Here is an 18,406-nt window from a genome sequence, read left to right on the forward strand (position 1 = left end):
AATGTCCTATTTGTGTTTAGGACACTATCGGTTAGATTTAGGTGTTTTGTTTACCTCTCATTTGCGTTTAGGACGCTATCGGTTAGATTTCAGTGTTTTGTTTACCTCTCATTTGCGTTTAGGACACTATCTGTTAGATTTCGGTGTTTTGTTTACCTCTCATTTGCGTTTAGGACACTATCTGTTAGATTTCGGTGTTTTGTTTACCTCTCATTTGCGTTTAGGACACTATCGGTTAGATTTCGGTGTTTTTTTTACCTGTCATTTGCGTTTAGGAAACTATCGGTTAGATTTAGGTGTTTTGTTTACCTCTCATTTGCGTTTAGGACACTATCTGTTAGATTTAGGTGTTTTGTTTACCTCTCATTTGCGTTTAGGAAACTATCGGTTAGATTTAGGTGTTTTGTTTACCTCTCATTTGCGTTTAGGAAACTATCGGTTAGATTTAGGTGTTTTGTTTACCTCTCATTTGCGTTTAGGACACTATCGGTTAGATTTCAGTGTTTTGTTTACCTCTCATTTGCGTTTAGGAAACTATCGGTTAGATTTAGGTGTTTTGTTTACCTCTCATTTGCGTTTAGGACACTATCTGTTAGATTTCGGTGTTTTGTTTACCTCTCATTTGCGTTTAGGACACTATCTGTTAGATTTCGGTGTTTTGTTTACCTCTCATTTGCGTTTAGGACACGATCGGTTAGATTTAGGTGTTTTGTTTACCTCTCATTTGAGTTTAGGACACTATCTGTTAGATTTCGGTGTTTTGTTTACCTCTCATTTGCGTTTAGGAAACTATCGGTTAGATTTCGGTGTTTTGTTTACCTCTCATTTGCATTTAGGAAACTATCGGTTAGATTTCGGTGTTTTGTTTACCTCTCATTTGCGTTTAGGACACTATCTGTTAGATTTCGGTGTTTTGTTTACCTCTCATTTGCGTTTAGGACACTATCTGTTAGATTTCTGTGTTTTGTTTACCTCTCATTTGCGTTTAGGACACTATCGGTTAGATTTCGGTGTTTTGTTTACCTGTCATTTGCGTTTAGGAAACTATTGGTTAGATTTAGGTGTTTTGTTTACCTCTCATTTGCGTTTAGGACACGATCGGTTAGATTTAGGTGTTTTGTTTACCTCTCATTTGCGTTTAGGACACGATCGGTTAGATTTAGGTGTTTTGTTTACCTCTCATTTGCGTTTAGGACACGATCGGATAGATTTCTGTGTTTTGTTTACCTCTCATTTGCGTTTAGGACACGATCGGTTAGATTTCGGTGTTTTGTTTACCTCTCATTTGCGTTTAGGACACGATCGGTTAGATTTAGGTGTTTTGTTTACCTCTCATTTGCGTTTAGGACACGATCGGTTAGATTTAGGTGTTTTGTTTACCTCTCATTTGAGTTTAGGACACGATCGGTTAGATTTAGGTGTTTTGTTTACCTCTCATTTGCGTTTAGGACACGATCGGTTAGATTTAGGTGTTTTGTTTACCTCTCATTTGCGTTTAGGACACGATCGGTTAGATTTAGGTGTTTTGTTTACCTCTCATTTGAGTTTAGGACACTATCGGTTAGATTTCGGTGTTTTCTTTACCTGTCATTTGCGTTTAGGACGCTATCGGTTAGATTTCTGTGTTTTGTTTACCTCTCATTTGCGTTTAGGACACGATCGGTTAGATTTCGGTGTTTTGTTTACCTCTCATTTGCGTTTAGGACACTATCGGTTAGATTTCGGTGTTTTGTTTACCTCTCATTTGCGTTTAGGACACTATCGGTTAGATTTCGGTGTTTTGTTTACCTCTCATTTGCGTTTAGGACACTATCGGTTAGATTTCGGTGTTTTGTTTACCTCTCATTTGCGTTTAGGACACTATCGGTTAGATTTCGGTGTTTTATTTACCTGTCATTTGCGTTTAGGACACTATCGGTTAGATTTCGGTGTTTTGTTTACCTCTCATTTGCGTTTAGGACACTATCGGTTAGATTTCGGTGTTTTGTTTACCTCTCATTTGCGTTTAGGACACTATCGGTTAGATTTCGGTGTTTTATTTACCTGTCATTTGTGTTTAGGAAACTATCGGTTAGATTTAGGTGTTTTGTTTACCTCTCATTTGCGTTTAGGACACGATCGGTTAGATTTAGGTGCTTTGTTTACCTCTCATTTGCGTTTAGGACACGATCGGTTAGATTTAGGTGTTTTGTTTACCTCTCATTTGCGTTTAGGACACTATCTGTTAGATTTCGGTGTTTTGTTTACCTCTCATTTGCGTTTAGGACACTATCTGTTAGATTTCGGTGTTTTGTTTACCTCTCATTTGCATTTAGGACACTATCGGTTAGGTTTAGGTTCAAGTTTTAGGTTACGGAGGTACGTTTTACTCATTAAAACCTACATCTAATGTTCACCTCAAAAACCTTGTCTGATTACAACACCATTTCACTTGGTTTTGGAAAACTGAAGCGAAATGTGTAATGAAGCACATACTTTCATTTTGCCAAAATGTTGCCACGGTCATGCAATGTTCATAAGATCAGGATGGAATTTTTGGAGGGTTTAAAAGGCAGAAATGTGAATCTTATAATTTGATAAAAAGCACTTAGATATGGTTAGTAAGTGATTTTATCACACTAAAATCATGTTAACACACATACTGTTTCAAAAGTATAGCCACAAGACGTAAACAATGAGTATTTTAACTTTTAGGGATTGGTCCCATTCACTTCCATTGTAAGTGTCTCACTATAACACAGTTTGTGTTTTGTTTTTTTTTTAAAGAAAAGGGATGTCAAAATTGTTTTGTGCAAATCAACATTTACACAAATGATGTTGATTGAGCTTAACATGTATTAAACCCAAAACATTTCTTTAATTCTAGGTAACCTGTTCAGATAAACCCAACAAGTATTATCTTTACATTATGTCCACTAATGAAGAGATGATTCAGACAAATCAGGGAAAAAACTTTTATAATAAAAATATACTGCATCATTGAGATTTACATTACAAACACATCTTATGACTGAGACACTGAAATGATTCTCACAGTTTATGATACATACAGTAATTCTATAACTTGTGGTCAGTAACAAGTTTCAACATTTCAGTATTAAATATATAAATTTTTCATTTACCCAAGATATGTTGCACTGTAATAATGTACAACTGATGTGCTGAGTGACTCCAGTCAGGCTTCCTAAGCAACCAATTGGCCCGGTTGCTAGGGAGGGTAGAGTCACATGGGGTAACCTCCTCGTGGTCGCTATAATGTGGTTCTCGCTCTCAGTGGGGCGCGAGGTGAGTTGTGCGTGGATGCCGTGGAGAATAGCGTGAAGCCTCCACACGTGCTACGTCTCCGCGGTAACGCGCTCAACAAGTCACGTGATAAGATGCACGGATTGACGGTCTCAGACGTGGAGGCAACTGAGATTCGTCCTCCACCACCCGGACTGAGGCGAGTCACTACGCCACCACGAGGACTTAGAGCACATTGGGAATTGGGCATTCCAAATTGGAACTGAATAAAAGTGAAATTAACAAATTACCTATATTCAGAGCATATTAATTTACCTACTTAATTTTACAGATTACCTGAATGAGTAAAGACATTTTTGGCAATAATTCATACTAAATCTGTGAAGAACATATCTGGCTCATATTTCACCTTCAAATCAAATCACCTATAAAAATAAAAAAAGGAAATTATGTCTATTTTAGCACCATTGTTTTATTTATTTATTATTATTATTATTATTTTGCTTTTTATGGAGCATAATTGTTAATGAAACAATGTCAAAATGCAAATTCTTGTTTCTTTTGATTTTGGGGTGAAATATGAGCTAGACGTGTTTTCACCCATTGTGACAAATGGATGCAGGTGAAATCATGAATGCTTTAAATAAACCCAAAACCTTGACAAAACCTTACATTTAAAGATATGCGCTATTGATAAAAAAAAGAAAAAAGAAAAATCTAAATTATCAGATTAAACTTAAAAATCATAGTTCTATAATTTGTGATTTTCAAATGGCACTAGAATTTATATGGAAATCACCATTTTTCACAATTTTAAGCCCTCCAACAACGGATTGCCAAACAGATAGCTTACAATACAAATTTGTAAACTTAGGATCAACGTATTATTTTATGTAAAAGCTACATTTTGTGTAAAACGTACATTTATTTTCACATAAATAATTTTTGTTCAAAATTCTGTATTGTAAAAGAAATGAAAAAAAAAAAAAAAAAAAATCACTGTCATTAAAATACAATTATGTAAATGACATCTGTACCACTTAAATAGTTGCAATTAGTACGAAATCTATCGCTCAAATATTAAACCACTGACCTGACTGTTCTGAACATACACTATATGGCCAAAAAGTATGTGGACCCCTGAAAAACATTTAATTTCAACACTATTGTCATGAATAAGAGCTTCCACTCTTCTGATCATCTTTCCACTAAATGTTCAACATGTCTGCAGGGATTTACTCTCATTCACACACAAGAGTTTTGACCATGTAATGTACATTATGAAGGCCACTTAGTGTAGCTAATGTCTCGTTTGTTAAATCAAACTCACTTTGATAACTGAACAGTTCTCGCTGTTATCTCTGAGTTTTAAGAGTATTTTACAACAAGGTTATGTGTTTACATGTCCACTGATTGTCAGCTTCTGATCGTCTGACTGATGTCTGTGATATATCAAAGTGATTTCAGTGCTTGTGATAACACACGTCACTCCTTGATCTCAAACAATCACTAGTCAGGAGAGATTTTGTGATAGTGTGAGTGATTACAGCTATAAACATGATTCAAACCTCTCGAACACGTTATGTGATTTGTCTTGTTTTCTCATTGTCTTTCTGTAGTTCTCTGACACTTTCCTGCAGTCGTTTGGTGAAGATGTGACGGACTCGACCGCAGTACGTGTGTTCTGCGTCCTTTAGCTTTTCCTCCAGAGGGAGAAGAAAACTCTGGACTGGATCTTTTCCAAATGGATACTAAAAACCAGCAGAAGAACATCAAATCGACTGCAGAAAACCTGGTAAACTCTCACCAGTTCATTAAACATCACAAAAGTCAACATGAAATCAAAATAGACTCCATTTAATTTAGGGATGCACCGATGTTCACTGATGCAACCTTCATTTAGCATGAAAACAGCTAAATGAAAAAACGATGGTTGATTTATAATTAATTAGTAGCACACTTTGTAAAAACTCTAGAAATAATAATAGGGAAGATATGAAGAAGGGTTGGCACTACAAAGAACATGTAATATTTATTTTTATTCTTTCTCGTTCTCACATCAATGTGGAAAAAACGCCATTAACAGACGTGACAGTTGTGAAAACGGCACTTACCTATAGGCTACATGATGAGAGAAACCATCTAAAATGCTTTGACTTCTGAGACATCGTTATGATGTTCATTAATGCTGCATGATTGATTGAATTAAGATTAAAATCACAATGGCTTTGTGCGATTAATAAAATTTAAAAGGCTGCGTTTCTGCATTCAGTGCTTCAGTCAGCACTGTGTAAGCAAGCGGCGCCCTCTAGCGGTCTGGATGTCTTTATCCACTATACCACTATAATACCGAATTAAAAGGGGGGTTTTGTTACTTTGGTTTAAACTTTTTATTTTTCCATGATGTGGTTGACATTTCTGTGGAACTGCCCAACATATGCATAGTATGAATTTGTGATGTTCTATTATACTCTATACAGTACAACACATACATATAAACAGAAGAGCAAACATGTTTTAGAACATAAATATTCATGTTATCATATTTACTTGGCTTGAAAAAGCCAACCTGCTGATCTACCATTTAAACGTATTTCTATTCCATCTTCTTCTGAGACCCCAAATTTTAAACACTTACTTGTCCTAGAGCTTTTAAGTTACAGTCTCCAAAATTACAGAATTCCTGTAGCGGACTTCCGAACAGGCCCAATTTCCGACTCACTTCCTTTCAAGAGTGAACATTTTTTCCTGTAGTAACTCCTTTAGAGGATTCAACCTACATCCACCAAGTTCATCACACACCTTCAGGCTGTTCTGACTTATCATGCTGTAAAGCAACATGCTAAGACATGCTGGCAATATGCTAAACCATGCTAACAATGCCTAGCAACATGACATAACATGCTAACAACACCTAACAACATGACAGAACATGCTAGAAACATGCTAAAATATGTTAGCAACAACTAGCTAAGTGATAAAACATGCTAGCAATGCCTAACTAAGTGCTAAAATTAGCTATCAACATGCTAGCAAAAACCTAGCTAAGTGTTAAAACATGCCAGCAACATACTAAAACATGCTAGCAATATCTACTAAGTGTTAAATATGCAAGCAAAACCAAGCAACAAACTAGTAACACGCTAGCAACACGCTAATGTCATGTTAAAACACGCTAGCAAAGCCTAACTACATGCTAGCAACATCTGACAACTAAAACGTACAAATGTACTAGATTTTTACTAGAGCTGGACTTTTAAACTCGATTAAACTTTCAGACCAGGCTTTTTCAAGCCAACCTCAAATTTTTTCCACAAACTTTATTTGTCTAGTTTTATCTTCTGTTTATCTTTCATTGTGGCTCTCTTTAAAATTTTAGCCTGTAATGTGTTCAAAAGATCCAATCCATGTTCAATAGAAATTATTTATTGTTCGAACAGTGAAAAAGCTTTTGTACCTCTTTGTACATTTTTAAAGCAAAATTCCAAAGTAAAACAGTGATCTGATGACCAAATAAGGTGAGTTGCAAAATATTGGTATTGGCCAATTTATTTATTTATTTTTAATCGGTATCGGCATAAAATGTACATATCAGTGCATCCCATTTACTTGCTTAATAACAAGTTCATACTCTTATAATTATTAATTAGTACATGTTATTTCAAACAAAACAAACGTTTGTCTTTGTACCCTTATTTAACCAAAATATAATAACTTGCTTCACCTCTGAAATGACTTTCCATTTTGGCTGACATCACAAAGGCCCCTCAGGTGATTGGTTAATGTTAACCAACTAACGTTATCTAGTCACTGTTTGAAACTACTGTTGTAGGAAATGCAGCCTGTCTAAAATCTTGTCAATAAATAACACAGTAATTTAATGTCGGTTATCATTAGTGTAACACAAGTAACGACGATAGCAATAAAAACAATCGATTTTTAACAACAGACCATTTTAGTAAAAAACAAAATACCCATTTTTCACCATCCAATCAATTCTAGATGGATAAAATCAAGTCCCGCCCAACATTTTTTCTTGAATATCTTGTTTCACTCTAAAATGCGTCACATTATGGACGTAAAATGGGTTGCGAATGCCGTTTCATGTTGACTTTAAGATCTTTGAGTTGGTGTAATGCGGATTAGCTGATTAGATTAGTGGCTAATCTAAATCAAGCTCCAATATTTCAGCTAATTCTCATTAGCACTGGAAGATCATGACAAAAATGTCAAAACAAAATGAGGTTTTAATTGTTTTGGTCTATAGTCATTATATTAGGCACTAAAACGCATACAAGAACAAATCTATTTACATATTCATGGGTTTTTCCTTTCCAGATTAGATTCATAACACATCAGTGGTGGAATCAAGATTCATGACTTTCCCCAAAAATGATCCAGAACCATCTGTAAATCAGATTGTTTCTATCTAGCCTCACACAACCTCTCAATCACTCCATATACGGTCATTCAGGCAAATATAAATGAGCTCTCACAGTAAATATGGGTGTATCAACGCTTTTATAAGCAGTTATTTGTATGGCTTACTGACCCTGTATGAGGTCATTAAAAGGTGCTCTGGCTTCATCGAGCACATGTCAGGCCATGAGGGGCATGTTTACCGTATTTGCCTATTTATTTACGGGAAGATGGGCACTGCCAGCCAATCATACGCAGCAGTGGTAGTAAAACATTTTACAGCTCTTCTGTGGCATTTGAGTGCTCGTACTGAAGCCTTTTACTGTCAGACACATTCAAGCACTGAAGTACGTCTGCCGGGACCATAACAGGGTGTATACATGAAGACAATGTGTTTATATTTTATCAGAGGCGGAATAACAGAGATTATGATGATACAGAATTGTACTTTTGGTCTGAGAACATTTGGGTGAATCTCAAGAAACTTGTCAAGAACATGTCTAGGACATTTTTCTCCACAAAAGTGCAGTACTGCAACAGCTGGCTGATCAGATCACAGACACAGAGCAACAACACCCGGACTCTCTTATTATTACTCTTGGAGATTTTAACAAGCCAAATCTCACACGTGAACTAAACAAACACAGACAGCACATTACAAGCCCAACTAGAGACAGCAATACACGTGATCACTGCTACACAACAATAAAGGATGCATATCGCGCTGTCCCTAGAGCAGCTTTGGGACTCTCTGATCACTGTCTGGTTCATCTTCTTCCGATCTACAGGCAGAAACTAAAATCAACTAAACCTGTAGTAAAGACTGTAAAGTGATGGACCAATGAAGCAGAGCTGGAACTACAAGCCTGTTTTGACTGCACTGATTGGAGTGTTTTTGAAGCTGCAGACACCAATCTGGACGAGCTCACAGATACTGTTACATCATATATCAGTTTATGTGAGGATATGTGCATCCCTACAAGGACTTATTTAACATACAACAGTAGTAAACCATGGTTTACAGCAAAACTCAGGCAGCTTTGTAAGGCCAAAGAGGATGTTTACAGAGGTGGGGATAAAAACAGACTGACAAAGGAGATTAGAGTGGCTAAAATAAGCTATTATGCAAAGCTGAAAAACAAGTTCTCAGCTAATGACCCTGCATCAGTGTGGAGAGGCCTGAAGGATATTACCAACTCCAAGACACTATCCCCCAACTCTGTAAGGATTCAACAACTGGCTGACGATCTGAATGTGTTTTACTGTAGATTTAAAAAGCCCAGTCACACACCCCACACCCACTCTGACCTTCACTTCACACAAACACCAACACCTCCTGCAACCACCCTCCTACCCCCTCCTGTTACTCAATCTGCACTTAAGATCTGCGAAGAGGATGTGTGCCGGGTCTTCCGGAAACAGAAGACAAGGAAAGCACAGGGCCCAGACGGTGTTTCACCCACTTGTCTAAAATCCTGTGCTGACCAGCTAGCCCCCACCTTCACACAGATCTTCAATGGATTACTGGAGCGGTGTGAAGTCCCATGCTGCTTCAAATGCTCAATCATTATTCCTGTCTCAAAGAAACCCAAGATTGCAGGAATTAATGACTACAGACCCGTCGCTCAGACGTCTGTGGTCATGAAGTCATTTGAGAGACTGGTGTTGGCCCACCTGAAGAACATCACTGGACCCTTTCTGGATCCCCTGCAGTTTGCTTATTGAGCAAACAGGTCTGTGGATGATGCAGTCAACATGGGATTGCATTACATACTGCAACATCTAGACAGACCAGGCACATATGCAAGGATCCTTTTTGCGGACTTCAGTTCGGCTTTTAACACCATCAACCCCACTCTCCTATGGACTAAATTAACCCAGCTCTCGGTTCCCACCTCTATCTGTCAGTGTATCACCAGCTTTATGACAGACAGGCAACACCTAGTGAGAATGGGGAAATTCATCTCCAGCACCTGTACAATCAGCACTGGTGCCCCCCAGGGATGTGTGCCCTCCCCACTACTCTTCTCCCTGTACACAAATGACTGCACTGCCAGGGACCCCTCTGTCAAGCTCCTGAGGTTTGCAGATGACACCACTGTCATCAGCCTCATCCGAGATGAAGATGAGTCTGCATACATAAGAGAGGTTGAACAGCTGGTTCACTGGTGCAGTAAAAACAATCTGGAGCTGAACACGCTCAAAACGGAAATGGTGGAGATAATAGTGGACTTTGGGAGGAACACCCCAGCATTAACCCAACTCACCATTCTAAACAGCACTGTGGCAGCAGTGGAGTCATTCATGTTCCTGGGCACTACCATCTCACAAGACCTGAAGTGGGAGACCCACATTGACTCCATTGTGAAAAAGGCCCAGCAGAGGTTGTACTTCCTTCGCCAGCTGAGGAAGTTCAACCTGCCACAGGTGCTGCTGATACAGTTCTACTCAGCGGTCACTGAGTCTGTCCTCTGCACTTCAGTAACTGTCTGGTTTGGTTCAGCTATGAAATCAGACATCAGAGGACTACAAAGGACAGTTCGGACTGCTGAGAGGATTATTGGCTCACCCCTAACCACCCTGCTAGAACTATACACATCCAGAGTAAAGAAAAGGGCTGGTAAAATCACTCTGGACCCCACTCACCCAGCACACTTCCTTTTTGAACTATTGCCTTCTGGACGGCACTACAGAGCACTGAGCACCAGAACTGTCAGGTAAAATTATGAACTGTCAAAAGTAAAATTATTGGTTATCGTATTGGCCCAGAAATTCCATATTTTTTCGTTGTGATAATTTCACAACAATTAAACACACTTTCCCCACAATTTACCTTACTGTAATATAAAAATCTCATTCTCATTACTGTAATGTATGAAAATAGTCACAATATTATAACGGTGCCAAAACGGGACTCATTTTCTTTATGCATATACAGTTTAATGAATCCATTTATCCATCTGAACATCTAAAGTGTCTGCAGGAAATGAAATGAAACTGAAGTGTAATATTGAATGCGTTCATGAGAAGTCTGTGTATGTTGTGCATTTGTGACTTCAGTGGGTGTAGAAATGATGATCCTCATGCAGCCAAAAGAATCATGAGACTGTGATAGTGACAGATCTCATTGAGTTAATAATCCCAAATACTTCCTGTAAAACGAGAGAAATACTGACCATAATGACCACACACACACATGCACACACACACACACAAATAACACACACACACACATACACACCCATACATCAAATTAGTCTATTTCTATACTTCAGATTCAAAGCATTTTTTGTTTTTTTATCATGGAAATGTATGTAAAAAATGTGCCTACTCCCTGAGAGATATAAGTGTTGTGAGATATCTCACCGGTCTCTCTGACAGCTCTAGACTCTGTAAACAACAAACAAAAACGTGTCCACGGACAATGACACTTCCCTGCCTGTCAATCATTTGGCATGTTCTCATAGTATTGTAGTTGCAGTGAATTATTGAGGCTTAATGCCATTTTTATGCCATGTTGTTCATAACAGTTGTCAGCTGAGGGCGCTATTTTGCTGCAGTTGTTTTTAACAACCGTTTCTGCATGATGTCGGTCTCAAAGCTCATTTGGTATACTTGGAGGGCGTGGTTTTGGAAAGAGGGGGCGTGGCTAATTCAACGGTTCAGTCTCGTGGAAGTATAATGGCTAAAATCGTTTACAGCATAATTCTCGTCAAGTAATTTCACTGTTTGAGCAGCTTTGGGAGCAAGATTGCAGATACCAAAAATAATTAGTTTGTGCTGCCGAACATACCCTGCAAACGAATCCTGAAGTTGCCAATTGGATTTGGGAAAATAACTGGCAACCTAAAACTGTCCAGATGAGGAAAAACAAACAAAGACTCACTCCAACAACACATCTGATGTCAGTAGAGTTTGTCTACAACAGATGCACTGTGATGTCCTGTGAGAGTCGAAGTGTTGAGCTTGTAAGACCCAATCAGATAAACTGAACGTGTTGGATCAGAACACACACACACACACACACACACACACACACTGTGCGTCCAGGTTATGACACTTCACACTAATGTGTGTCAGCAGCACCCAAAGGACCTTCCCAAATTAACTAGATTTAACTGAGTCTAATTAGATTTGCTGGTTACACAAACACACTTAATGAAATCTCACCCAGACTATATTAAACTCTAATGTTAAGAGACTACACCACCTTGTGAAAAATAACCTTCAATTAAATAGAATAAAAACCTAAAATGTTAATAATCCAAAAACAATTCCTCAGACAGGAAACACACCTTCTGAATGGCGTCATAAACGGCTCTGAACGCAGGTTGCTTGTTGTCATGGTAAACCCCCCGGTTGCCGTGGAGAATGCTAACGCCGTGTTGCTCGGCTGCATCGCAGTTGCTGCCGTAGATGCAGTGATCCGGACGGTAATTCCACTGGCACGGGAACACAAACAGACTCTCTGTGTTGGACAAGAGTTGGACAAAGAGTTAATGAACTCCTATGTGTTCAGAACGGATTGCAATCTTCATCTGAGCGATTTCGATTCTTAAAATCCCACAGTCAATCTTTTACTTTAGCTTTACTTGTGTTCATCATTATATCTGTTAAATAAATAACAATTAAACGGTGTGGTTTGGGCCGTGTTGTTCATTTCTATATTATTTTAGTAGATTTAAAGGGATAGTTCACCTAAAAATGAAAATTCTCTCATCATTTACTCACCCTCATGCCATCCCAGATGTGTTTGACTTTCTTTCTTTTTAGAAGATTTTTTGAAGAATATTTCAGCTCTGTAGGTCCATACAATGCAAGTGAATGGTGACCAGAACTTTGACGCTCCAAAAAGCACATAAAGGCAGCATAAAAGTAATCCATAAGACTCCAGTGATTTAATCCATGTCTTCAGAAGTGATATGATAGGTGTGGGTGAGAAACAGATCAATATTTAAGTCATTTTTTACTATCAACACTTTCACTTTCATGTGTGAAAGCGAAACTAAACAGGCACACACACCTATCATTATCTCTTCTGAAGACATGGATTAAATCACTAGAGTCTTATGGATTACTTTTATGCTGCCTTTATGTGCTTTTTGGAGCGTCAAAGTTCTGGTCACCATTCACTTGCATTGTATGGACCTACAGAGCTGAAATATTCTTCTAAAAATCTTCATTTGTGTTCTGCAGAAGAAAGAAAGTCAAACATCTGGGATGGCATGAGGGTGAGTAAATAATAAGAGAGTTTTCATATTTGGGTGAACTGTTCCTTTAACAGCATTAGCTGAGAGAGACATTATAGACATTATAACTGAAATATACCCAAATGAATCTGAATCAAATTTTCTATGAATCAAAATAAATTCAAGAGCTTGTGATTCCAGTCAAAATCACGAAATCTGTATCGATACACTGCTCTAATTAATATTATGTAACATTTCTGTAGCCGCTCTGCAGTGAAATAAGACCCATCCATTCAAAAATGGGCAACAGTTTTATTCATACTGTTTGAGCTGGTGTGTTCCGGTATAGATGACATCATGTACCTGGGTTATGATGGAATATAATGTTGAGCAGGTCTTGATCTCCCCAGGTGATGTTGAGTTTATATTTCTGCAGCAGCGGCATCAGCAGATCAGACCACTTCAGATTCACTGTCGTCATGTCATTCTGTTCACAACACACACATTAACTGTGAATGACACTCGTGCTGTAGTGTTCACTCAAACCACAGTCCAGCTGATATAACACAAACCAACATGATTTATTCACATATTTCTCTCCTGTATGACACGGTGAAACAATTCCAGTAATGTGGAAATATGAGAAACAGTGAAAAACAACAGTGACATCTGCTGGTTGGGCCTGGAATAATCACAAATATATATAAAAATATACAGTATATTAATAAATACACACTCAGATAAAATACATTTAAGGTTTAAGCATATCAATTTAATTACAAAATTCCAAAAATTCAATCTGATGGAATTTTGTTATGAAATTGAAATGTTTAATCTTAAAATAAATAAATAAATAAAGGTTTCTATATCTATATATATATTTTTTTGTCCCTAGCCTTTTTGATGGCATTCAAAATCTTTATTTTATTTTGAGTAACCATCATGTAAACCAAAAAGTCACTGTTGCACAGAAAATTGTATTTATTTAATATAAGTATATAGTAAAAATCATGTTGGAAATATTCAAGGGATGTTTTCTACACTGTTTTTCACTAAATAAACAAACGTAAGAATGATAATTAAATCACTTGCATTTATATGCACCAATTCAAAAGTAAAAAACAACATATTTTTACAAAAACATTTCAATATATTAAAAATATAAAAATTAAACATTTTAAGATTTAAGTATTTGCAACCACATCATCCGTTGTCGACTAATGCGCAAGATCTTCTGAACTGATTTTCTCCCCAATTTGGAATGCCCAATTCCCAATGTGCTCTAAGTCTTCGTGGTGGCGTAGTGACTCGCCTCAATCCGGGTGGCGGAGGACGAATCTCAGTTGCCTCCGCATCTGAGACCGTCAATCCGCGCATCTTATCACGTGGCTTGTTGAGCGCGTTACCGCGGAGACGTAGCGTGTGTGGAGGCTTCACGCTATTCTCTGCAGCATCCACGCACAACTCACCACACGCCCCACCGAGAGCGAGAACCACAGTATAGCGACCACGATGAGGTTACCCCATGTGACTCTACCCTCCCTAGCAACCGGGCCAATTTGGTTGCTTAGGAGACCTGACTGGAGTCACTCAGCACGTCCTGGATTCAAACTTTTGACTAGTCAGCGTCTTTACTTGCTGAGCTACCCGGACCCCCAATAAGAAATTTATATATATATATAATATAATAAAAATGTCACAAGGAGATTTTCATAAAACATTTCTTGCGTGATGACACAAATAATAATGTGTTAATTTTGTAAACATCATGTTCTGAATATTCAATATATGACCCAGTCCGACTCCTGATGCATGTCATTGTATAAATGAAGTCACACGTTTAGTACCTTGAAGTGTTTGGCTCTGATTCGTGTCATGTTCATCAGCATGACTCCTGAGTTCACTCCAGTCTTGCCGTAATACGGGTGTCGCGCAAAGCGGTTATACCAGCCGATCCGCGGCTCCTCGTGCTCCGGTGCCATAGCGGCCACGTGACTGCTGTTAAACCCTGAGAGAAACTTCCAGATGTCCTCCACCGGCCGCAGGAACAAGATGTCTGTGTCCACATACAGCACAGAGTCCACTTCCTTTAAGATCAGCTGAAAAATCCAATATAAAAGCATATCCAGACACGACTCAAACTTCAAAGAACTTTCACAACATTCTGTGAGAGCAGAAAAATTAGACATTTGTATAAAAGTTCTGCTCTGGATTACAAATTAAACTTCAAAGTGTCTGAAGTCAAACTCAAGCGTCACACCGGATTCGGTTTTAGGGAAGCAGTGACCTGAAAATCTCCTCTCAGATTCACTGAAGTATCAAGGAGGAAAATATATCTTAACTTCCTACAGTGATGTACTTCTGCATGCAACAGCATATTCAGTGGTAAATAATGTAGGGCGGGGCTTAACTTCATACATCAGGATTTGATTGGCTTAAGTAGGACATGATGTTACTGGTTAATGTATTTTTTTTTTTTTAAGTAATGTAATTGATGACAGAAAGGAAAAGTCGTTTCAGAGGTGGATAAACATTTATTTTCTGCTGTTTTATTATTTTTTTTAGCTGTTTAGACAACAAACAAACAACTAAAATGGATCTGAATTCTGGAATCAGGATAAAAAAAATAAATCTCAGATTTTTGCTTCCTGTCTGATCAAAGCACTGCTCAGTTTACTCACAGGAAGGAAGAGTCTTTGAGAAGCACAGGGCTTGAAAAGTTTCTTCCATTCTCGGCTGTTGTCATTGGGGAAACTGATGGGATAAATGCTGTAGTTGAACTTTGAGTGGATTCTCTCCGGCCACGAGTCCAACTGAACACAACAGAGTTATTACTGTTAATGATATTACTGTTATTTATATTGGAAATAATTCGAAATACTAATTGAAAGAAAACATCCAAGGATTCATTTTAGCTTTAGCTTTATATATACAGTATTAAACTACTTATAACTCCTAATAAACTAAAATAAAACTTTAAGGGATTGTTTGTATGACTTTCTTCTGCGGAACACAAATAAACATTCACTGGCAAGAAAAAGTTAGAATTAGCTGGTTTTCTGCATTAATTGGTCATAAAATGTGATCTCATCTTAATCAAAGTCTCAAGTATAGAAAAACACAAAGTGCTTAAGATAACAACACACAAACAATTATAATCTTTCATGTCTTTATTGAACACATCCCATTAAACATTTACAGTGCTGTGGAAAAAGTAAGTGAACCCTCGGCTAAAGGGGTCAACAAAAGCTAATTAGAGTCAGGAGTTGGCAAACCTGGCATCCAATTAATGAAGCGAGATTGTAGGTGTGGGTTAGAGCTACTTTGACTTATAAAAAGCACTCAAACATTTTGAGTTTGCTATTCACAAGAAGCATCTGCTGATGTGGACCATGACTCTCAGAAGACATACGATCAAGAATTGTTGCTTTGCATAAGGCTGGAAAGGGTTACAATGTTATCTGGAAGAGCTTAGATATTCATCTGTCCACAGTTAGAGAAACTGTCTATAAATGGAGATGATTTAGTACTATAGGTACTCTCTCTAGAAGTGGCCGTCCAGCCAAGATGACTCAAAGGGCACACCGCAAAATGCTCAATGAGGTCAAAAAGAACCCTAGAGTGACAGATAAAGACTTGAAGGAATCATTGGAACTGGTTAACATCTCTGTTCATGAGTCTACTATACAGAAAACATTAAACAGGTATGGTGTCCATGGCAGGACACCATGAAGAAAGCCGCTGCTTTCTAACAAAAACATTGCTGTGCAACTGAAGTTTCCCAAAGACCACCTTGACACTCCACAACGCTACTGGGAAAATGTTTTGTGGACTGATGAAACTAAGGTTTAATTGTTTGGGAAGGACACTCAGCACAACGTATGGCATAAAAAGGGCACCGCACACCAACATGAATCCATCATCCCAACAGTGAAGTACGGTGGAGGGAGCATCATGATTTGGGGCTGCTTTGCTGCTTTGAGGCCTGGACCGCTTGCCATCATCGAGAGAAAAAAGAATTCCCAACTTTATCAAGATATCCTACAGGATAATGTCAGTTTGACTGTGTGCCAGCAGAAGCTCAGTAGAAGTTGGGTGATGCAGCAGGACAATGAACCTAAACATCGAAGTAAATCCACTACAGAATGGCTTCAAAAAAAGAAAATCCACCTTTTGGAGTGTCCCAGTCAGAGCCCAGACCTTAACCCAATAGAGATGCTGTGGAATGACCTCAAGAGAGCCACCAGACATCCTAAGAATATGTCTGAGCTGAAGCAGTTCTGTGAGGAAGAATGATCCAGAATTCCTTCTTAACGTTGTGCAGGTCTAATCCGCAGCTACCGGAAACATTTGATTGAGGTTATTACTACCAAAGGAGGATCGACCAGTTATTAAATCCCAGGGTTTACTTACTTTTTCCACAGCATTGTGAATGTTTAATGGGATGTGTTCAATAAAGACTTGAAAGATTATAATTGTTTGTGTGTTGTTAGCTTAAGCACACTGTGTTTGTCTATACTTGTGACTTATAAAATGTGATCTCATCTTCACGACCAATTAATGCAGAAAACCAGCTTATTCCAAAGGGTTCACATACTTTTTATTGCCACTGTATTTTGGAGATATGATGCATCATGGTCAATACAATCCAAGTCAATGGGGTCCAAAAAGCACATGAAGGCATCAGAAAAGTAATCCGTATGACTCCAGTGGTTTAATCCATGTGTTCAGAAGCGACATGATCGGTTTTGTGTGAGAAACAGACAAAAACATAACTCATTTTTCACTATAAATCTTGACATCTGCTAGTCTCCTTGGTGCGATCATGATACATTGTTCGATTAAGCTACTTTGAGCTGTCATATGGATTCCTCGTTGTATGGATTACCTTTACGTGCTTTTTGGAGCTTGAAAATGTTGGACCCCATTGACTTGCATTGTTTGGACAAACAGACATTAAAATATCTTTGCTTATTTTAGCCGGCATAATGGTGGGTAAATGATGTCAGAATAAAACTTTATTTTTAGTGGAACTATTCCTTCAAATATTCAGGGACACTACACAAACAGAATGAAAAATTATACGAAACTGAAAATGAATTAAAAACGAACAACTATAATAACCCCGGTGGTATTTTTCGCTCCTTATTCATGTCTCCTGAAACTTACTGTCTGTCTGAAGCCGTTGTGGAGCTCGTCTTCTGCAAAAATATAAAAGTGCAAATCTCTGCGGCTGAAGAGAACGGCAGATTTCAGCATGGTGAGTGTTTCCTGTAACCTGGAGCCGCACGCCACCACCGCCAGACCGACGGGCTCCAAACGCTCCTGGTCACGACTGCCGGACACAGTGTACCTGCACACAAAACACAACAGATCACAGGTACGGCACAGGTGACTGCATTATATGCATGGGAGAACAGACACATTTCTCTGCCGAAAGTCCTTGCAGGGATGTTTTTCATTACTACTCTAGATCTAAACTCAAAGCCGAGGTCAGGTGAGGTCAGGTCAGGTCAGCGTACCTAAGAGCCGCATCCATACAGCAGTTCTTTCCA

The 18,406-nt window shown here is 38.3% G+C and overlaps 2 protein-coding genes and 1 long non-coding RNA gene across 8 annotated transcripts in view; 1 reads left to right on the plus strand and 2 right to left on the minus strand.

The window, feature by feature from the left end:
- Window positions 1–18,406, minus strand: part of gxylt1a (glucoside xylosyltransferase 1a) — a 58,247-nt gene that overhangs the window by 38,558 nt on the left and 1,283 nt on the right. For 3 of the 6 annotated variants that reach the window (XR_007896352.1, XR_007896351.1, XM_051690274.1), the window contains exons 2-7: window positions 18,374–18,406; window positions 18,021–18,204; window positions 15,533–15,664; window positions 14,699–14,950; window positions 13,215–13,338; window positions 11,958–12,130 (exon numbers count right to left, since the gene is read on the minus strand). The exon at window positions 18,374–18,406 is cut by the window's right edge and continues 60 nt beyond it. Coding sequence is in view for 4 of the 6 variants with exons in the window: in XM_051690274.1 (XP_051546234.1) it covers window positions 11,958–12,130; window positions 13,215–13,338; window positions 14,699–14,950; window positions 15,533–15,664; window positions 18,021–18,204; window positions 18,374–18,406 (898 nt within the window). In the remaining 2 variants the exon portion in view is untranslated. Of the gene's footprint in view, window positions 1–4,214; window positions 4,995–11,957; window positions 12,131–13,214; window positions 13,339–14,698; window positions 14,951–15,532; window positions 15,665–18,020; window positions 18,205–18,373 lie in introns of those variants that run through there. The other 3 variants (XM_051690273.1, XM_051690276.1, XM_051690275.1) reach the window with 2 other exon arrangements.
- On the plus strand, window positions 2–2,589 carry LOC127436237 (uncharacterized). Its single transcript, XM_051690277.1, has 3 exons — window positions 2–500; window positions 552–806; window positions 2,184–2,589. The coding sequence occupies exons 1-3, from the start codon at window positions 2–4 to the stop codon at window positions 2,387–2,389; spliced, it is 960 nt and encodes a 319-aa protein (XP_051546237.1). The 3' UTR covers window positions 2,390–2,589.
- Window positions 223–1,905, minus strand: LOC127436243 (uncharacterized). The gene is made up of 4 exons (XR_007896354.1): window positions 1,738–1,905; window positions 1,228–1,278; window positions 667–1,023; window positions 223–309 (listed from the first exon to the last, which is right to left on the minus strand). It is a non-coding gene; the product is annotated as an uncharacterized LOC127436243 (long non-coding RNA).

This window comes from Myxocyprinus asiaticus, chromosome 46 (genome assembly GCF_019703515.2).
Source record: "Myxocyprinus asiaticus isolate MX2 ecotype Aquarium Trade chromosome 46, UBuf_Myxa_2, whole genome shotgun sequence".
Classification (NCBI taxonomy): domain Eukaryota; kingdom Metazoa; phylum Chordata; class Actinopteri; order Cypriniformes; family Catostomidae; genus Myxocyprinus; species Myxocyprinus asiaticus.